The sequence below is a fragment of the Lipophrys pholis genome (genome assembly GCF_963383615.2).
Source record: "Lipophrys pholis genome assembly, chromosome: 11".
In the NCBI taxonomy this organism is placed as follows: Eukaryota; Metazoa; Chordata; class Actinopteri; order Blenniiformes; family Blenniidae; genus Lipophrys; species Lipophrys pholis.
Genome location: NC_137631.1, coordinates 9,485,575 through 9,506,640, shown reverse-complemented (window position 1 = coordinate 9,506,640; position 21,066 = coordinate 9,485,575). Strand labels below are relative to the sequence as shown.

At 43.6% G+C, this 21,066-nt stretch overlaps 2 protein-coding genes across 3 annotated transcripts in view; one reads left to right on the top strand and one right to left on the bottom strand.

Annotated features, from left to right (window-relative positions):
• Positions 1-4: 4 nt before the first annotated feature.
• Positions 5-15,742, bottom strand: ucmab (upper zone of growth plate and cartilage matrix associated b). 2 transcript variants are annotated; one of them, XM_080475073.1, is made up of 6 exons: positions 15,559-15,742; positions 13,347-13,517; positions 5,475-5,537; positions 5,281-5,376; positions 977-1,075; positions 5-894 (listed from the first exon to the last, which is right to left on the bottom strand). In XM_080475073.1, exons 2-6 carry the CDS (start codon positions 13,450-13,452, stop codon positions 797-799), a joined length of 462 nt encoding a protein of 153 aa, XP_080331199.1. In that variant the 5' UTR covers positions 13,453-13,517; positions 15,559-15,742; the 3' UTR covers positions 5-796. The 2 variants fall into 2 exon arrangements, with proteins under 2 accessions (XP_080331199.1, XP_080331198.1); XM_080475072.1 differs by lacking the exons at positions 13,347-13,517; positions 15,559-15,742 and adding exons at positions 5,674-5,745; positions 6,282-6,479.
• LOC308116725 (cyclin-dependent kinase 17-like) overlaps positions 7,917-21,066 on the top strand; it is a 32,313-nt gene continuing 19,163 nt past the window's right edge. The window contains exons 1-2 of the mRNA XM_080475071.1: positions 7,917-8,289; positions 19,717-19,865. Coding sequence (XP_080331197.1) covers positions 19,739-19,865 — 127 coding nt within the window. The 5' untranslated portion in view covers positions 7,917-8,289; positions 19,717-19,738. The remainder of the gene's footprint in view (positions 8,290-19,716; positions 19,866-21,066) is intronic.

Sequence of the window (21,066 nt, the reverse complement as noted above, 5' to 3'; positions counted from 1 at the left end):
TCTTGGATCTTGACTGTTTATTTGTCTTTTGTTTATAACTGTGGGTAATACATTTTGTTACAGAAATGGGTTTGGGACATACATAAAAGTCTTGTATTAATATAAGACGCTTATTTGCATGCATTTAAATGTGAAGTTAGTATGTATATTACCTCTATAGTAAATGTATTAGTATATTTACACTTTAGCTGCTTGTGGTTATAAGATAATATCCCCTCTATTCCAACAGTGAACTTGGACACTTTCTTTGAACAGCTTCGTCACCAATTGTTATTTTCTAAATTCTACACGGCACAAATCAACACCATCAGAAAATACATTGGTTATGGAAATGATCTTGGACCAGACATGGTCAATACAATGAGTTTTCATCAGCTCTGATTGTGGAATAGATGCAGGGAGATTATCTGATGCTATTTCTCAGTGATACTATGCAGGTCCTATGGGATTATTATTACTGTATAAAACAAGAGGGAAAATTGGAGGTTGCTAAATATCACCCAAAAAACAAAAGTGTGACATACATTGCATTGGCCCTGTTATACTGTATATCATTTGCAACTTGTACAAAAAACCTCAAACTATGACAGCTTTCAAAAATTGATTCTTGGATGTAAATAAACAGAAAAAATAGGATTAATCAGTCAGATTAGGAAAGACAGTAATGTGACAGTCAACAGGGCAAATAGGGTTTCAAACGATGTTAAAATGACCAACAAGGGTTAAACATGGTTATCAAAGTATAAAGATACTAAGGTATAAAGATGTCACGATGACCAGCTTTGTCCTTGTGGCCTCAGATGGAGTGACGGTTGTACTCTTGGGGAGGATGCATCCCGTCGTAGTGAAACTCCCTCCACTGCTCGGTGCTCTCCCTGGTCCTCTCGTCTTGCTCTGGAAGATCACCAGTGTTTTTAGACGGTGACAGTGAATCAAACTCTATACCTGTAACTGTTCTTTTCTTTTTTGTTTTTACCATCACTCTCCTCTTCAGCGAAGCTTTCAAATTCATTTCTTTGCTCCTCGTGAAACTCTCGTTTTCGCTCGTCTGCAGCCAGGACCTGCCTCTGCTCGGCTGAAAACACAGCAGAACCAATGGCATCCGATCACTATAATGGTTACGAACCGAGTGTGAAATCTGCATCCCGGAGTCAGTGTTTGTGTACACCATGTCACCCTCATTACTGTCTGCTATATACAAGTCAAAACGAGGTTTTAGACACAAACAAAATTGGATAAAGTCTGGAAATGTTGAACTTTATCCAACCCGGGGTGGCAGGACCGATTCCGTCTGTGTATGGGTGAAGGCAGGTCACAAGTGTATGACGGGGCAAAGCCTGAGAGACAGACACACTCACATTCACACCTAGGGGCCATTTCCAGTCACCAAATCACCTCAGACACATGTATCGGCATTATGGGATGACGAAGCCCACACATGCACCGGCAAAAGTCCGGACTTTACCACCCGGGATGACCCCACACTGAAGTCAGAGTCTCAAACAGTAAAATAAAGTGAAATCACCTGAGTCACCTCTTTTAGCAAGAGGTCAGAAGGAATGTTGATAAAAATCCTATTTACATATTTCATAGTAAAACACTTTCAACACGTGCTTATATACGTGCTAATCTGTTATGTTCTGGGTACTTTTTTTTATAACTAATAATACAATTGGTATAGGTTAATAGTACTCAGTAATCTATAGAAAGTTACAACGCTGCAGAACTCTTATAAGATTTTTGTTTTTATAAATGGAGAAAATATACCTGCTTTTGGTCAGTTTTGCTTTGTCTGACATATTTGATCGCTAATAAATGTATATTAGTGTTTGTATTCTATGTATTTACACCCTTGTTTCTTTCTTGACATCCTTTCCGCCCATTTTTTGTTGTTTGTTGTTTCGAGCCATTTAAAAGGTAAATAATCCGGTGACAAGCAAAGAGGACTATTTGAATTGTAACGCAGCACAAGTATTACGGCAGAGTTGAATGAACGAGGCTCATCCATCACAAGTGATGTGGAAATATTCCACGGGAGCAACTCTGAACCCGGAGCGATCGATATCCACCAGCTCGCTGGAAGGACACCGAAGACGAGGAAGACCTCTTTGGTAAGAGGTTTTCCAGATGCACTTTTAAAGGTCTGCACCAGTTTGTCTTCACTGTAATATATAATGCCAGTCAGAGTTTGGAAATGAGGTCAATCGTGGGGCGTTCCAAATACAAAGGTTGAGTGTCACTGGTGCAGGACATGGCAGGACGTCAAGAAAAACATACAATTAAGTGATTTTTCAATTTCAATTTTTGAAACCTAAATCTAAACCTCTAAATACCCTTGAAATACTGTATATCCCAGCACTACTATATATCTTCTTCATATTCAGGGATAAAAGGATTATCTGAGTTAGAGAAGTCTGCAGCAATACGACTGACGACTGTTCACTTCTGTGGGTCAATGAGTGAAGTCCTCCTGACTCCTAGTATGTGGAGGTAACGATGAAGAAGATTGGTTAAATGCAAAGAAGTAATTTCCCAGAGGAAACAATAAAATATGACGTTTTCTTTCTCTAAAAGCTTTTGACATTATTTTGCTGTTAGCAGACACGTCCAAATACTCTGATGTGTGGACAAGTAAGAGACACTCTGCCTCTCTGACTGCTGTAACATTGGAAACAGACACCAGTGGAGGCAGGAAACGTTTGCAATCGCCGCTCCGACCTTTTTGAAAATGGGTCGTGACCTTTGACCTTTCGTTGGGATTCCCGGCTCAAGTTTGTGCATGCGGCAGGAGCTGCGGCGGGAGCTGCGGCTCACGCTGGGAATTGGAGACGTTCAGTAATTGCAGTGTTTGCCACCAACCGGCCAGAAGTGATTTGGTGACGAGAGTAGAGCTGCTGTTTAGAACGACCCTGGTTCATCTTTCAGGGGAGTTTGCATAGTTTTCCTGTGTGTGTGTGTGTGTGCGTGTGTGCGTGTGTAAGTGATACTGGAGTTTCCCACAGTCCAAACACATACATTTGAGGTAAAATGATGGATCTTAACTTGCACACTGGTGTGAATGTCAGCAGGGATCAGCTCCGGCACCCTGAAATTGTGAAAGTGGGCGGATGCATGGAGAGTTGCTTTTTATTTGTTGTGTTGTCTCTTTCTGTTGTTTGCTGTGGTTTTCATTATCCAACACATCACCTGCCTCACGCTCACCAACTCCCACTAACAACCACAATAGCTTTAATTGAGACTAATGTATGGATGTCAAGGATTTGCCTCAAAATTATCCCTCATTAGTCCGCCCACAGCAGCTAGAACCTGAACTGAAATATTTTCCTTTCTACCTGAGAGGGGCCTGTGTTTGAGCGTCAGCATGCCGCAGCAGAGGCTCTTCAAAGTGAGCAGCTCATTTGTCTCACTTTTTTTTTTGAGACCTTTTTGCTTCTGTGTGCTGGCACATTCCACATTCAGCTCCCAGCCGCTCACCCACTCACTCGTCCATCTGAGCCTTTTCACTTGGTTCTCTGCTTTGTGCTGTGCTGGCTTTATCTCTCCTTGGGCTGCATGCACACAGTGTCTCCTTGTTGTTGTGAGACACCACGGTGTGTTACGCAACTCGGAGCCGTGTGTTTCAGTGTGTGTTCTCACCTCCCTGCTGGCAGAACTGTGCCCGGCGGAGCTGCTCGAGAATGTCAAACACTGTACGGTGTGTGAATACTTTGTAAGTGGAGCCCTGACAGATGTGCGCTGAGTGTGTGCGAGCTCTCCATGCTGTCCTGAGGCTCCTGCTGCAGCCTCCTGCTGCAGCCAACCAGAGACTGTGCAGGTGGTCTCCGGTGGCGCCAGGTACAGTCTGCAGCAGCTGGATGCTTCCAGCAGGTAAACATCCAGACTGCAATAAACATGTTTGCTCAACATACAGTCTGGCAGCAAAAATCCTACTTCTTACTGATTCGTGGAAGCGAATGCCCAAGCCTGAGATGAATCTGACCATTGTCAAGTCTGCACAAATAAAGTCCACACACATGAAACCCCACATATAGTGAGTCTCATGTGACCTTATTGTGTGTATGTGTGTGTGTGTGTGTGTGTGTGTGTGTGTGTGTGTGTGTGTGTGTGTGTGTGTGTGTGTGTGTGTATAAATGTTTTTAACATGTATGCAAATTGGTCTGAAAAAAAAACTAACTTTAAATGCGTTTCACTGTCTGAAAGTCGCTACATAGCTAAAGATTAACTGAACGATTAATCGATCAAGTTGGTTGATTGATTCCATCTTAATGTTTGGCAACAAACAAAACATTTTCTCAAGATTGATTTTCTTTGTGTGTGTGTGTGTGTGTCCATGTTTACATTAGTATGAGGGACCTATTTCTTTTCAATTCAGAACTACTTTTCCTTCATTTTTTATCAATCTGCATTTCTCAACAAAATGACACAGTCAATCTAATATTGACATAAAATTACACAAGTCAATCTTTATATATTTTTTTTATTTTTTAAATGGGACAGCACAGCATCACATTCAGGATAAAGACCACAAATGTAAAGAATGTTTTTAACTCTGGATCGTTGCAGTATTCATCTGCTTAACGTCGATATAACGTCCATACATTTCACACATTTAAGCACGGTGGAGGTCTTACCTGTGGTATAAACACACTTTTATTCTTGCATTTGACTTCTGACATCTCAGAATAATTGTCAAAGAAATGCACCTTTAAAAACGTAACACCTACTTTGAATACTTGTGCAGCAGTTGTCTCAGATTGTTTCAATCAGTTCCTATTAAAACATCAAATGTGCAAAATTTATTTTGTTTCATTTAACTTTCTTCTCAATAGTTTTTCTCTGGATGATCCGTTCAATGTGGAAACAGGAGGTGAAACATGAAGATTTAAGAAAACTTTGATTAAATTATCTTCCTTCTTCAAAGAGCAATAATTATAACAAAAGTCTTACACAGCATAAAACTTAATAAAGAAAATCATTAGATCATGAGCTCAGCTATAAGAAATCGTAATATTGTGCTCACACTTCATTTACATAGAATATTAATCATAGAAACAGTCCTGGTGATCAACAGCGTGCAGGATGTGTGTGTTTATTTTGTGGTTGATGGAGGCAGGCAGAACACGGTGACTTATGCAAGGGTGTCTCTGTTGCCAGAAGCTGTCCTTTATGATAACACACCCGTGCCAACGCGCACCGCAAACATGCGACCACATGTACGCACGGCTCGGCTGAGCAGACCGCAGCCCAAACTGCTCCAAACCAACCCAAAGGGAAACTCACCGTTAATCTCATCCTGAGACTTCACGCCTCGTCTGCTGCGTTTTCTGAAGAAGTTTGAGGCGTCCTCCTCTTTCATAAAGATCCTCCTCAGTGGACCTGCGGAGGAAGCGGGAGGTGGTTGAGCTCACATCGTGAAGACATTAAAAAAAGAAGAAGAAGAAGAAGAGGAGAGGCTGCACAGTGCAGCGCCTCACCTTTAGGGTCTTTGGCAGTGGCGGTGCTGCTGGGAACGGCTGCAGAGTCGGCCTCTGGAGACCCTGGATCAGAGGACAAAACGTCAAAATCCACATAGAACTGAATATGGGCTCTTGTGCTTACCTCTAAATGAAACTCAGGAACATCAAGATTACACTTTCTCATGTAAAAGCCTAATTTCCCCCACGTGAGACTTACAGGAAAGTGCAAGAAGCACAGTGAAGAGGACCAGGAAAGCCGAGTACGTCCAGGACATCTTTATCTCGGCCTCTAAATTGTTGAGAGACACAAGTTGTGAAGGAGGGCAGGAGACAGACGGATGAGTGAGACGTGCGAGAGTGATGGGGTGGAGAGCCAGGGGCGATATTGACTGCTTGTCAGCAGAGAGAGAGAGTGGGAGGGAGTGACCGGGCAGATCTGATAAGAGGCTGAATCCAACAAACACCAGAAACGGGCTTGGAAGTGACAGGAATGTGCTGCGAATTTAATTTCGACTCAATAAACCTGTTACATTCCTCCTTGTCTCATCATTTCAGCTGCAACCACAGGCGAGGCTGAAGTGACACTATTTATCTGCCTATTGAGCCATTTATCTGCAGTGAGACAGCACGGGCCGGTGAGAGCTTGTTTCTCAAATAACACAAGAAGGGAGTCACACATGGAAATGGCAAGAGTTGCAACAGAGAATAAGGATAAATGAAAACCAAAATACAGTCGTTTTTTTTTTTTTTTTTTTTTGGGCAAAGGCCTGCAATCGAAACGGCCCCTCAACAAGGCCGCTCTCTCTGCTCTGCATCAAGTCGTACCGGAAAGTATGCAGGCTTCTGTTTGCTTGACTTTCTTCCAACCCGAGATGCTGGCCGGTGCCCCAGAGAAGAGTGAACGCATAAATTGTCCGGTGGGGGGAATCCAAGGTGGAGGGATTGTTGCTCGGGGAGGTGTGAAGGAGTAGGACGGAGGGTTTGAGAAGACGTGCAGGAAGCATGCTCAACTCAAGTATGTGTGAAATGCACGGGGTGGAGCCGCACAAACTGAACGTCACACTCAATCAGGACAATGAAATCAAATATCTCTGTACACTAATTCATTTTGCTCTCTCGTGGCCTTTTTTCCAAGTGAGATGCTCAGTTTGGCCTCAGGTTGAAATAAGGACTCTGAAGGATAATTTCCCGATAATCATATGGGTGATATTCAACAATTGCTATTCAATGTAGTAAATGTAGTTCTTTTTAAACTTGTTTTGTATTTTGAATTTAGCTCTTTTCAGCAGTAGTTTTTTTTTTTTTAATTGGGAGCTGAGTAACATTTAGGGAAGTAAGAAATATCATATGCTATATTTTACTAAAGGGATGTTGAGATTAAATCAATGAAATGAAGACAAGAGTTCACATTAAAGACTTCCAGGTAGTTGTTGATTTCTATCTGAAGTTCTCGTTCCTCTGAGATCAGTCAGTACAAACTTTATTACCATTTCAGGGCTGCTCACAGTTTGTTTGAATATCATGTCACATCTCATCTTCCACGGTTTCAATCAGACAACATGGGAGATGATTGTTTTGGAGGATTTTTTTTCTCGTATTAAACTTTTTATTTTTCATGTATAAACATCTCTGACTTTTCTTTTTTCTTTTTTCATTTTGAATAACAGTTAGGTAGTTAGAGTTCTATAACGTCATTCATTGATTTAGATCAGTTTCAAGTATAAAAAAATGTGGAATATGCAATGAAAAAAAATTTATAAGATATTCAAATTGATCTTTTCTGTTACAATCGAATGGAAAGCAACATTAAGAGATATATGAAAATGATATTCAAAGTCATTCCAGAATGCTCTAGGAATTTGGACGTTTGTAGAAAAGATGATGAAATGTCTCAATGACTTTATTTCAGACAAAACAGTGAGGATCAATGTTCGCGAACGAGGATGTCACTTGATTGGTCAGGTATGTGTAATGGAGTATTTTGAAATGGATTTCTTCTGCCTTGTTTAAGATGCTGTATTTATAAGGTACAAGCACAAATCCCGCGGGCCAATAACGGCCCCACAAACCACCAAGTCAAATTTAAACGATTTCAGAGAAAATGTTGATTTGTTTGCAAATTTGTTTATTCATGCATAATGCAACAGCTATAGGATAATTGTTTTGTACATTGTAAACCTTTTTGGGAGCAATTGATTGTTAAAATATCGTCATTTTTAAATGAGAACCTTTAAAGTTAAAATTTAAAGGTAACGAGGGCACTACTTTACCGGGGGAAATTGTGCTGAACTAAAATGAGTTATGCGCCGGTTTGTATAAGATGGTTTGTATAACTTCCTCGTTTCCTCCAGTAGGGGCCACTGTGGAGCCACACCGGCGGGCGGTGTGTTGTGCCTTGCAGCGGCCGCAGGGAGTCGCTGTCTCCCCGCTGACCCTCCCCCGGCTCGGCGCTGTGGAGGCAGGCGGAGAGAGGAGGACTCACTCGGATCAACTAGTAACCACCGCCGTGCCTCGCTCTCACTGCCATGGTCTCACCCGCCACAGTAGCGCCTCGTTTTCCTCCGCGGAGGTGAAACTTTAAAAAAAAAAGGAGAAGAAGAAGAAGAAGAAGAAGAAGAAGCCATGCCGGTGGACCCCACAGCTCTGCGGGAGTAAGAGCGACACGGCGGTGCTCCGAGGACCCACGAACCGACACCACAAAGCGGAGGAAGAGGAGGAGGAGGAGGAAGAAGCCGTCGGTGCCGTTTTATCGCTCGGAGGGAAAGACGGCATCCGGCCTGAAGAGAAGCTCCGAGGTCGGGGACTCCGGTCGGAGCAGCGCTCACCGTTTCTGGTAAGAGACCCCCACCCCTCACCCCCGGGGGTCGGCTCGTAGGTGTTTCTCTGCTTCCTGTAGATTTTCGCCTCAATGAAAAGAGCCCAAGTTGGATGAAAGAGGGGACATGTTTGTTTTAAATTATGTGAAGCGGGGCGGCAGGGTTGACTTCACGGGCTCACTTTGTTTTATTGTGCGTTTGTTTCATTCACGTTGAAGCGCGAGGCTACCGACCTACCTGCACAACTTCCCCGAGGGGGCGGGAGCCGATGGTTTGTTCCCGGCGGGGCTCACGGTTACACGTTACAGCCGGTTAGTTGTTGAACCACACGGGGAGCCGCAGCGGCTGAAGCACCCAGTGCTGCTGCTGCTGCTGCGCTGCGGGGCTTTGGAGGGACTGGGGGGCCGGCAGGAGACTCTGCCTGGATCGTCTTGCATACTTTCAACCAAAACATTCCCTGACCCACATTTCAGAGATGTCCTGTCGCTCTGGGCCACATTTTTTTTTTCTCTCTCTTTCGGCACAAAACTCATGGAAGCAGCTCACAGACCGTACCAGTCAGAGAGCTCTCTCAGCCCTAAGCCGCCTCAGCTGTGTGTGTGTGTGTGTGTGTGTGTGTGTGTGTGTGTGTGTGTGTGTGTGTGTGTGTGTGTGTGTGTGTGTGTGTGTGTGTGTGTGTGTGTGTGTGTGTGTGTGTGTGTGTGTGTGTGTGTGTGTGTGTGTGCGCAAGGCAGAGAAAGACCCCTGCAGTTTCCAGGAACCCCCTCCAGCACTCAGCTCCCAGTGAAGTGCACATATTTTACTGTTATCCACATTGTTGTGTGTGTGTGTGTGCGTGTGTGTGTTTAGCAGGATGTTCAAGGGGAAGACATTATTACTTTGGAACCTGCATCTCCTGTTAAACTGGAGGACTGCAGAGGTCATCCTAGACTGTCCCTGATAAGGAGACACTTCTATTAACACCTCTTTGTAATTTACATTTTTTTGTTTACTTTTTGGACAAAAACCCAGAGAGACTGGACTCCAACCCTCAAACTTCACCATGAGGCGAGAGTGCTAAACCACTTCACCAGCATGATCTGTTGAGGGTGGGACAAGAATATCTTGGGAGTGCAAAACATGTTGGTAGTAAATAAGCAGTCATTTCACTTATTCTGGTTAGGTATAGTTGAAAGCAAAGACAATTGTTTTATCCTCGCTGTTGAAGAATTTAGCTTTAAACTGTGTTTGCTGCTTATTGAGACATCACTGGGTTTTGTTGTCACAGATGTAAGATTAACTAACCTTAAATGAAATACAGTGCTCAATGGAACCATAAAGTTAATGATAAACACCTCAACTAGACAGTTTATGTTGAATCTAAAGTAAACTGAAGCCGAAACAGTCTCTGTGGATTAGTTTATTACAGAACTGTGCCTCTCCTACCGACCAATATTGCACCAACTCCATGAATCCAGCGACTGACACTGTTCACTTTTGCTTAAGATCACGAGAAATTATAGTATATTTTACAGGTATGTTAAATATTTGACCTTTCTCATGGGTGTTAAAGCTAAAACACTCGTACGTGCACTTCAGATTAACACCAGCGACCACCTCTCTAATCTCCATTAATATTACGGCTGTGCGATATATTGCATCATCACAATATGTGTATTTGCAATATACATTACGCAAAAGACTGACTGGCTTGCAGTAGATTATTTTTTCATCCACTATGCATTCAGACTTTGCTTGTCAACATGTTTGTCCAATCAGGTGGCGCTCTACTGCCCTCGATAGTGTTGACCACGGACCGTATTTCCCTTCATTATTTCAACATTACATCACTCCTGGTGACAACAGGCCTGAAGATAGAAGCACAAAAATCACTAAAAACAACAATTTCTTAAACTCTGCTGTAAGGTCACGCAGGTCTTCCACTGATTAAATAAGAATTAAAAATGGTTTGTAAACAATTAGGATTGGATCCAGAAAGAGAAGAGGGACTTTTATGTGGAAGTACGAATCTCAAAGTGCAAATTCATAAAGTACTTGAGTGTTTATTCATCGTAAGTCATACTGTAATACTCAATGACATTGTCGCACACTTACCTAATATGATGCAGCCCTGCATGTTGTCATTTGACAAACGAATTTATAGCGCAATTGTGTACTTCAACACAATAGATTGCACAAGTTTTCCTAATAAAGTGGGCAGTTTGGTTGCATTACAGTGTCGTTTATCATATCAAAAGTACACAGTTTCACATTTCGTCAACGGGTGCTCACATGTATAATGCTTCACTCAGATCTTTGTCTGGCTGAGAAATAAACTACAAAGTAGAAATGGAGGAGCTGAGCTGCAAATAAGGTTCATTTTAAGTATTGGTCTACCTCAATAACATTGAAGGCCGCTAAATGAACGGTACCAAAACATCACCAAGACATTTATTGATCATTATCCCCTAATTGTTGTAGGAGTAGGTGGAATAGATTTTGCTCAAAGTCCAGTGTTGATCAAGTATTTCTAAGATATAGTAGATCTGTCTTTGTTGCTTGCAGAACAATGCCTGTATGCTCCTCACAGAGCTGTTAGCTCTTATCACATAAAATAACCCCAACAAGGCCCGGAGCTGCGCAAGTTCTTCGATTGAATAGATTTCAGTCCCGTGTGTTCAGGATACTGATCTTTGTGTTTTGTATGTAAACATCCTGACTCGGTGAGCTAAAAGAAAGCGAGGTTCAGACCGCAGATGTGACTGTTGACAGGTTTTGTTTTCTTGGTGGTTGAATGGTGGTTGGTGTCGAAGCAATTTCTCTCACTTCCTGTTTGCATGTTATGGTTTTTGACAGCCAGAAGCTGCTGAGCTTCCCTCTGAGGTGTTTGTCATGAAGGACTTTTTGTCAGTTTTGGTCTGGAAGCGACTGCCGCTGAGCCGCCGTCCCAGCGGCAGTCGGGCGAGGAGCAGTTGGAGGACAGTGTGCCCGAGTGTGTTGGTTTGACGCAGGGTCGTTCCCTTGGTGAGGGCCTTGGGGATGTGTGGTGGCAGGGTAACCTGACCTGCTGTGAAACAGCTGTAGCCACGCGGTGCTGATCCCTGGAGTCCCAGTGCAGATCGGGTGATGGTCCAGTATGTGAATGGGTGTGTGAGGGCATACGCCCGAATGGGCGCATCTCAAATGCTTCCATCACAAGCAGACATAAAGCCCACTCAGACCAAACGTCACACCCCTTCCAGCAGCATTTAGTCCCTTTTGTTTGTTCTTCTTACGGATACAAGTGGCCTTCCTCCCTGACCGTTTGTGTGTATGTGAGTCGAGTTCATGGTAAAGCGGCCGGCTAAGACAGCTGGCTGAAGGTTAATGTGTCACTGCTCTCTGGGGAGCAGCTGCTATGTCACAGGCACCACTCCTGTCTATAGATAGCCATGAATACAAACTCTTCCTCTTTTCTCTGCTGCATTAACACAAGATCTCTGGCACCAGTGTGCAGCCCAACCCTCTCGCATGCAGTTGCCCCACAAGACAAATGCAGCCTCTTGCAAGTTAGACTATTCCCACTCCCCGATTCCTCATCTCCGTGTCTGCCTGGAAGCCTCTGTTGATACTGAAGAACCCCCCCCCCCCCCCCCCAACCACCACCACCACCACCCCAGCCTCCAGCCAGTTGGCTGAGAAGCTGTGTGGGTTATAGAGCAGTGAGTTGGGCTGCATATCTGGGCCGTGATCAGTAGTATTAATGTCTGAAACAGGTGAAGAGCAAATATTGATAGGATTTGCGGGAACTGCCAGAACAGTTGTCTGGCCTTTATTTGGAAGCAGACGCACTCGCATATCCAAACAAACGTTATTACAGCCGGCCAAGCTTTGCATATTTGAGATGCACTGTGTAGTGTTCATAATTAAGTCCTCTCCGCTTTGATGGAAATCCATGCTAAGTCCATGTGTTTGGATTTTTAATTAGCTAAATTTAGATCCTGGCCAGCCTTTTCAACCTGAGAGAACCGCTGTTCATCCACTAAAAATATATATTGGTTTCCTTTTGTAATAACAGACTCGCTTTTCCACGGTAAGTCTCCACCTCGCCGAGCTACAACAAACAGTTTGTGAAGGACTTACGAAAACAGATTCAGACATTTGCAGGGGGTCGTAATCCCCCCCCCCCCCCCCCCCCCCCCCCCCCCCGGGGTCAGAGAGCTTGGCACATGTCTCACTTGATTGTTAACAACATCCGGTTTCGTATGAGTCCTGGATGTCTCAAAGCCATCTCAATTTAATATTTACATAATGAAATATTCAAGAAATGACATTTGAGCCTTCACCATGTCAGTCTGGTCTTCATTCAAGTTGTGGTCGTCATCTTCCTGCTTCTCCACTTCTTTTTCTTGACGTTTGATGACAAAATAATTGCAGGACTGGAACGACTTATTTGTATTATGAAGATTTCTCAATTGCCTCACATGGCATAACGACATTTGTGTGTCATCGCAAGCCAATCGGTAGCACAAAAATCTGTATTTATATCTGTCGAAGGCCGTGTGGATCTCGTGCTACATGCATACACACTTTTGACAGTATTTTGCCGGGAACTTACCTATTTACTGTGGTTCCACTTAAAAAGTAATTTGCACATATTCTTGCATGTTTGTGTCTCTGACTAGTTGTAAGCTGCTGTCGCCCAGAGAGATAGGAGTTTTGATTAAACAGGTTTCTCTCAATGATTTGTCAGGCTTATGGATTTGTAATTTTTAAGCCCCCCCAGTCAGTTCAAGTTAGTGATTATGAGGCAACTTTAGACAAACAAGAAGCAGTCAGGACAAACATTGCCCGCACAGGAGTCCCCTCACAGTGCAAACACGACTATCAACTGAAGCACGTGTTGGTCTGCTGTTGCTCATGGCAAGAAGATGGGATTTTAAGGGTTTGGGGTCAAGAAGCCTTTCAGTTTTAGGAATGTGACACTCTGGAAGCTGTTTTTAAAAAGTGCCATATATTTTCAAGACTGTTGTGTAAAACAGCAGACACATTCACATGTTTTCACTTAAACATTGACTTGAACTGTTACCATGAGTCCAGATGAGCTTTTACTCACGTCGGCTGCGGATGTAGCTGAGGTCTCCAGATGTCGCCACTGGGACAGCGTGGCTCAATGGTCTCCCAATATATCGAACCCTCTGACCACGTCCAATCACGTCCATGTCCACTGGGTTTGTGAGGCTGACTCAAACGAACTGCCTCTGAAAGGCAGCTGGACACCTGTGTGCTTCAGAATTGTTGTTACAAGAGGGAAATACAATTTTATAAATATAATAATTTTGCAAGAAATTATAGAGGTTGTTAGAATAATGCAGATTACCATGTAGGCTCAATGCGGACAGCTAAATACACCGTACATGCCTCCTGCAGGATTCCTCTCAGCACACAGCTGCGCGGGGCCTGCAGGCAGCCTGAACTGACCACAAAGACGTCCTAGAGCTGTTTGTGTTTGCACTTTGATATGGAAACTGATATTCTGATAACACCATCCTGCCGCCTGGTCCTCGGTTAGATTGTAACCCGGGCTCCTGTTGTTCCCTTTTTAAAAGCCACAAAATGCTACCGGGCTGCTGCAGCGAGGACGGGAGCGGGCGGGCGTGCGGGAGGGGAGCGGGACGCTAATTGTCCCTCTCGCTGATGCTAATAGCTCACTCACAAGAAAACAACAGGTGACTTGAATCTGACTTTGATCAGATGGGCCCACTCCTCGGCGGCTATCTCCATAATGAGCAGGAGTCTGCAGCAGTCATGCAGCCTCTTATCTCCCATAAATGAATCAACAGATCACACTATGTAAATATCTGTCATGATAAGTAATCCCAATGATCTGGTCGCTGTCAAAGCTCCAGGATACATTTACCTTTATCCCGTTTACTACCAGCTGAAGTCATGTGTGATTTAATAGCCTGAGCTGTTACTGTGTTATTTATTTATTTAGTCATTTATTTATTTATGCACCTGCAGAGCCAAGAACAAATTTCCACCTGGGAGGACAAATCAGAGCGTATCTTGATCTTGTTTCTTCTGTTTATATGTCCTCTGAAAGGATTCCACTCACAAAATTTGGATGTTGTTACCAAAAACAAAAAACGGAATCGGATTAAAAATAATCTACTCCTTTGGGGTGACGGCGGTCTGCTGCCTGCCAGATAAAATCAGAGTCTCTTGATGTGGGTTCTCTGCTCTGATCCCAGCTGGGTCCACGAGGCTTATCTGTCACAACTCATGCTGGTCTTTCATCCCATTCACAAACGGTATCATGTGAAGTGTAAGTGACGCTCGAGATGTTTCATTTTCACTGAATGATTGATTGTTTCACTCATCATGGCGTGTTTATTAAGGGGAATTTGTTTGGTGTTGGGTTACTTCTACAGTTAAATTTGCTCATGACAGTATATTAGAGCATACAGTTGGAACAATAATAGTACTGATTAAACATAATGACACTATTGTTGTGCTAGCGCTCTCATGATCACACTTAGTTACTGAGGGCAGTGGTGAAAGAATCATGTGATTATAGCTGCATCGGTTTAGGAGCCAATAATTTCAATCGGTTTGTTTGTGGTTTGAAAATCTCATGATCTGTTGCCTTTTTTTCTTATGTCTTGTGAAATAAACACAGTTTGAGTTGAAAGTTTCCATCTCTGCCAACCTGCCAGCCGGTGTCCCCATGAACAATATCAATATATATAAAACATGCATCATTCCCATTGTGAAATCTGTTATTTCAGGGGTTTTTTTCTTTGATCATTTCATTTTTAGAAACAAAATAAACAGTATTCACATGATGAATAAAGAATCACACTTTTAAGAACAACTCATAAACATGTTCTTAGTGGTTATTTTCTATGGCAACGAAGCAAAACAAATAAATGCGACTAAAAGAATAGTTTATCAAAAGAATAGTGAACAGTCAGAACTGTTAAATTATGCTGTTACCTTCTTTAGGCTTTTAAGAGCAGCAAAGCCAAGTGGAGGCATATTGTTTGAAGTCACTGTGATGATGAGCTGTGTTATCTTCTCAGACTGTGTGGGATCACAGCATCTCCGTTTAAACGTCAAGCAAGCCTCAGCGTGCCGGCAGCAGCTGCAGTTTCTTGTAGCATTTACTGTTGCTTAAGTTGAATGTGGTTGTGCATTGATTATACACCACATTGTGCCTTAATGGATATATTTGAGCTTGGAATATGTGCATAACTAGTCATGACTAAAGGTGTATTCATGTACAATAAAAATAGTTTTGAAGTAACTTTGAGTTGTGTACTAACCTGCAGCATTTGAACATGTGATCTAACAGCAGGCTGCGTCAGGCTTCAGAGGGAGCTTACAGAGGAGAGCAGGTCTGTCACTCAAGCTGCCGTAACCATGGCAGCAGCAGCAGCGTTAATCAGCCGGCGTAGAATCTTCCTGCCTGCAGAATCCGTGGCTGCGAGTGCGTCACCATTCTGGACTGGCCTCCTTTGACGGCTCTTGCTGAAGTGTCTACCGTGTCCCTCCTCCTCCTCCTCCTCCTCCTCCTCCTCCTCCTCCTCCTCCTCCTCCTCTGTCTCTCCCTTCCAGCACTGACCTGTCTGTCAGCACCGCTCAGCCCTGTGAATCCAGGTGACACGTGTGCTGAGTGTGAAAGCAGGTCGAGGGGGGAGGAAAAGAGTGTCAGAGCAGGGAGAGGCCAGAAAAGCAGCAAATTTTAGGGCACATTTTGTGAAGTTCAGACAGATTTTACTTTTCACGATTAACTGGCTGCAGTATGTGTGTCATGCACGCCTGTTTGCCATGCTGTTCACCCCGCTACATCCTGCGCCTCTTGAAAAAGCCCACTTTTTCTTTCTCTCGTTATTTCCTTTTCTTTTTTTTTCTTTTTTTTTAATCCGACACAATGAGACCTTTATATAAGGCCTCTATAATGGAGCCAGCTCCTTCACTCATGTCCTCATTGTCTTGGCCAGGTTGAGAAAAGGCTGCTCTTTAGAAAAAGCGGGACTGAGCTCATCCATGAATCATGCCAACAGTCTAGCTTGTTCTCTGTACTCATCTGTGAGTGAGGCACCAGGGGCAGAGCAGTAACATCTCAGGGTATTCGACAGACAGCCACATCGGGAGGCTGGCTGAACCCTGCAAAGGAGGTCACAGTGAGGTTGTGAACTTGGCGTTTCCTGTTTCTGTACGTGGCCCATGTCAGCAGTTGCCATGTGGCTGGGGTTTTGGTGGCTGTGATGTGATCTTGTTGAAATGGTGCAATTGCACACACTTGTGTTACGATGGTGGCTTCTCAAGTGTTGATCTGGCAAAGCTCTGCTTCTGTGAGGGGGGTCTTACCCTTTCAGTAACTCGCGGTTCATGACTGGCACAGTTACTATTTACAGTGAGCTGCTGGAGGAAAAGGACAGAAGCCACACGCAGCATATGGCTATTGTCACCACTGCAGCATCTATAGTGCTCCACCCCCCTCCCTCCTCCTTTCTTTCTCCTTGTATCCACCCCGCTGTCTCCTGCCTCCTATACTGCCAGGAAAAGAAACTGGGGTGGAAAATGCAACTTAGCATGCAAGCGATGTCAGGGCTTGTTTGTCAGGCAGCAACGATATTGTGCTGCGTGCTGATGGCTGCTTTAGGTGACGGAAACACAGTGGTATTTGTGGGGGGGGTGGTGGGGCTGGGGGGCTGGCTGGACATAGGCTGTATAAGATGGAGCGAGATGGAAAATCAGCATGCATGCAGTCTCCTGCAGTGTGCTGCATTTTGCAGCATGGAAAAAGCAGCGGGGGTTTCCATGGAAACAAATCCCAAATCAGCGCAGTGCTCGGACCCTTTCATTCCATGCAGCCCACTACCACCCTGTCCCTACTCCTCTTCTTCCCTGGCCACCTTCCGGCCGATCTGGAGCTCAGACCCCAGACCTCAGAACAGCCTACTTAGGGGAGCAGGGATAAGGCTCAGAGCAGGGATCATGTCCAAAGCTCTGTACTCGATCCCCGAGCAGGAGCACAGGCCAGCGGATTCGGGTGCCCTGCAGACGGTCCCCCACTCTTTTTGTTCCTCCTCCTCCGATTGCTGCCTTTGACTTTCCATTCAGGGTCCTCCCGAGCGTGAATCATGTCCACAGAGGCTGCTGGATAGTAGCAAAGTCCCTGCTATTTCAGAGATCCCTCATACAGTCATCTGTTACATTAATAACTACAGGAGGTTTTGAAGATATTACCATGAAAGCTGAGAAGAGGTCAGCTGCTAAAACAAAAGCAGAAATCCCCCATCAGTTTATTGTAAACACCAGAATTGGCATAAGCTTCTTGAGAGTAATAGCAGAATAGTAGGTGAACATTATTAAATCATATATCCAGAAATATTTTACATTTTGTCAGTTAAAGCTGTAAAATTCTAAAGCGGTGAGCTGCTCATGGAGCCGCTGTGTCACCAGGCAGAAATGACTGATGTGGAGCCGTTATGACAGTCGATGCAACGCTATTCCTCATCTTGTGTCCTGTGATAATTTGACTGTCTTTTAACTAAACGCTACAATTCACCGCGCGAGATGAGAGACGGACTGTTGTGGCTCTTCGTTGTGCAGTGAGAGGGCTTCACGGACGGCCTTGTCATGGTTGTGGGACGGCAGACAGCCTGACATAATCCTCCGAAAGCATCAGATAGTTCACCATCATCTCACTTCGTCGCACAGCCCGAATAGAGCTACTAAGATTCACAAGAAGGTCAAATGTTGGAGCACTTTATTCTCCATCTTCTTCCATAGCTCGCAGATATAGAAGAATAAATGGAAATATGTTAAAAACTAGATTACGCTGAAAATGTATTCACTGATTTGTTAGTGGGTCACCAGATCAATCTGAAACAGGACCGATATGCTTTGAACATCACGTTTATGATCTGTGTAATTTTCAGCTTTCGTTGACACAGACATGAGCAACGTGTTACTCAGCAGAGCATTTGGCTCATTGGAGCGGAAGGCTTTTCTTTACTCTTTGTTGTGTAATTGTCTGACAACCGCATCATACTCACACATACATTTACCTGAGATGTCTCTCATTTGTAATGAGTAATTGAGAATGATAATTTAAAACTTTACAATTGATTACAGTTGTGGGTCGATGTTGTTTAAGAACTCGCGACGCAGACGGTAATTCTTCTTTGAGTCGTCTCCGCTTGCTCTGGCCTTAAGCCCAGCTCAGACAGACGGTTGCTGCCTTCTGCGATATGTGCAGCCACTGGTGTTTCCACATCCTAGAACTCTGGATAAACTTTTTTTCATAATCACTACTGTTTCTACATTTATAATGATTATATAGATATATATATTATGATAATGAAGTTGTTTTGGGGACCAACTTTTTTTCCCTCAATTAGCCAGAAGATGGATGGACAACTTTGACTGGTTGCTAATTATTCAAACAGAACAAATTACACCTCCAAAGTTGATTTAGAATCAGCTAGAGGACAAGGGCCCCATGTGACTAATGGGACACCAGTTTCTCTTATCCGGTGTCTAAAGCTACAGATGAGATAAAGTTCATAACTCCAGGTTTGCAGCCTGGTTTCTCGCCACACTCAGTCAGGCTCTTTCCTGTTCAGCGCTGGATGAGTGACTCAGTGGTATCTCCGGACTGACTTCAAGTAATTGGTGATATTTCAAAGACAAAAGGTCGTCGGTCGGGAAGAGTTGACAGACATAGAGCCTCCGGGGTTGGAGCTACTGGTGTGGTGTTCCTGTCAGACGCATCTCGTCATCACAGGCACATGTCCAGATCTGCAGCAGAAGTGCAGTCGTGATCTCCACATTGAGGTCATGTGGGAGAGGCTGCTTGCACTCTAGCTCCTGGAAACCCTCTTCCTGTCTTCACACGAGTTGCCCCACTGGATTTCTTTCTGTCTCTCTCACACATGCGGTGCAGCCTCCACCTCTCACAATCAGCCACTCTTGCGCACAGAGTAAATGTGGCTGGAATGTGTAATGTGGACTCGATGCGGCCCGGGACGGTCCCACACCATTCAACTGTTAATCCCCCCGGTTTAGGATTTGCTTTTACAGCCCGGTGTGCCAGGGACCGCACTTTTAACTCATCCACAAGAATCTCTCACTGACTCGTCGCGCTTTCCCAGGGGGCGGAATGTAAAGCAACGTGCCTCAATGAGCTGAGTCATAATCAACATCTGAGCGTTGCTTCGTCTGTGCCATTGTTGGCTAAGTCAGACTCATCCATGTGTGATTGTGAAATATGACGGCAGCTACATGAGGTCTGTTCTTGTGAATCAAGGTCTATTTTACAAAACAGATTTTATGACTTGGATTCCCACACCTGCATTGACAAAAAAATAAGAGTCTTCCACGGAGACTAAAACAAGCTGTGTCTCCTCTTTGTTGTTCTCTGAGCCTTTTCCCTCTCCTGCCACACCTGAGATAGTGTTTGTCATCCTCAGGCCTCCCCTTCCCGAGAGCTCCATGGAGAAGATGAAGCGATTCAAACGGCGTCTGTCTCAGACTCTGAGAGGAAGCCACACCATCGACGAGTCGCTGTCCGAGCTGGCCGAACAGATGACTATCGAGGAGAACGGCCTGAAGGACAGCGGTGAGTTTCATTAGCAGGCCGCAAACTTTGATTTCTCCAGAGTAGAGAAAAAGCTGGAAAACAATTGAGCTTGGATGTTGTTTATATGTTGTTCAACTTAACAGTACAGGACGAGGTACTAAAGGTATTTCAGTGACTTCCCCACAAAACAATCCTTCTAACAGCAGCAGGACCAGCAACATAAATGAATGACTGACGACACAACTGATCAGCCAATCTTTGCTACTTTCCGTGTTTATTTCAAATTAAATATCAAAGAGGATGTCTCATCCAGCAGTTGTTTCTTTTATATATATATATATATATATATATATATATATATATATATATATTTTTTTTTTTTTTTTGGTGTCCGTGCACTTATTAAAGAAGTCATTTCAGTGTATGCCAGGTGATGAAACTTCTTTTTTTTTTTTTTTAATGTTGCTCAAAAAAAACAATGCAACACCAATTTTTACTCCCAATGCCAAGAAATCTTGTTTCTCTAAAAATCACTATATGATTGTACTTATGGGTTTCAGTTATTTAAGTGGTGTTCAGAAAATGTGTGTGTTTATTTTGAAAAGCAGGGTTAATTGATGCCTCAGACAAATTGTGATATTCTTTTTTTAACCTTCTTAAAACCAGGAGGCCTTGAATAATTTTGTTTTAATGACATTATCTGAATTGTCAAAAATGCAAAGACTTGAATGCTTCTGTCTTTTGTATGAATAGAACTTATTTCTAAAGGTCTGGAAGTTCTTTGTTAAAAGTCTGTGATTGGACAGTCATACCGAGGGGGTATGACTCAGCCTGGGGGCAAATATAATGACACTTTCATGGATGCAAAGCTTTATCTGATTTCTAATAGTTTTATAGGTGACATAAACAGTCTGGGCGTCTTGCGCCAAATCCTGTCACAGGAAAGGAGTAAAAGATTCAAACAAAAAACGGTCCTAGAGGCACAAATAAAGCCAAAAATATTTTATGTAAACTTAAAAAAACTCCTCTAAAATCTTCTAGTTTGTACACAAATGTAATAAATTCAGATTCAGTTTGTTGGCTGCTCACAGTCAGCCGTGTGTCTGTTTAGGTTTTCTATCATTATTTTGTTCATATTTCCCCCATGAACATCCAAAATTGTGTAGTTTCCAAGTTGCAGTGAAACAGTGATAATAAATAATAAAAGTAATAATATCACTGTGAGTAATACATTGTGGCT

Bases quoted from the DNA above. Each gene is read 5' to 3' on its own strand.
- ucmab (XM_080475072.1), bottom strand. From the start codon at position 6,363: ATGCGTTCACTCTTCTCTGGGGCACCGGCCAGCATCTCGGGTTGGAAG. The intron at 5,746-6,281 runs GTACGACTTGAT...TCAACAATTTAG, and splicing joins AGAAGCCTGCATACTTTCCG to AGGCCGAGATAAAGATGTCC. The intron at 1,076-5,280 runs GTGAGTTTCCCT...CTGTGTTTTCAG, and splicing joins GTCTCAGGATGAGATTAACG to CCGAGCAGAGGCAGGTCCTG.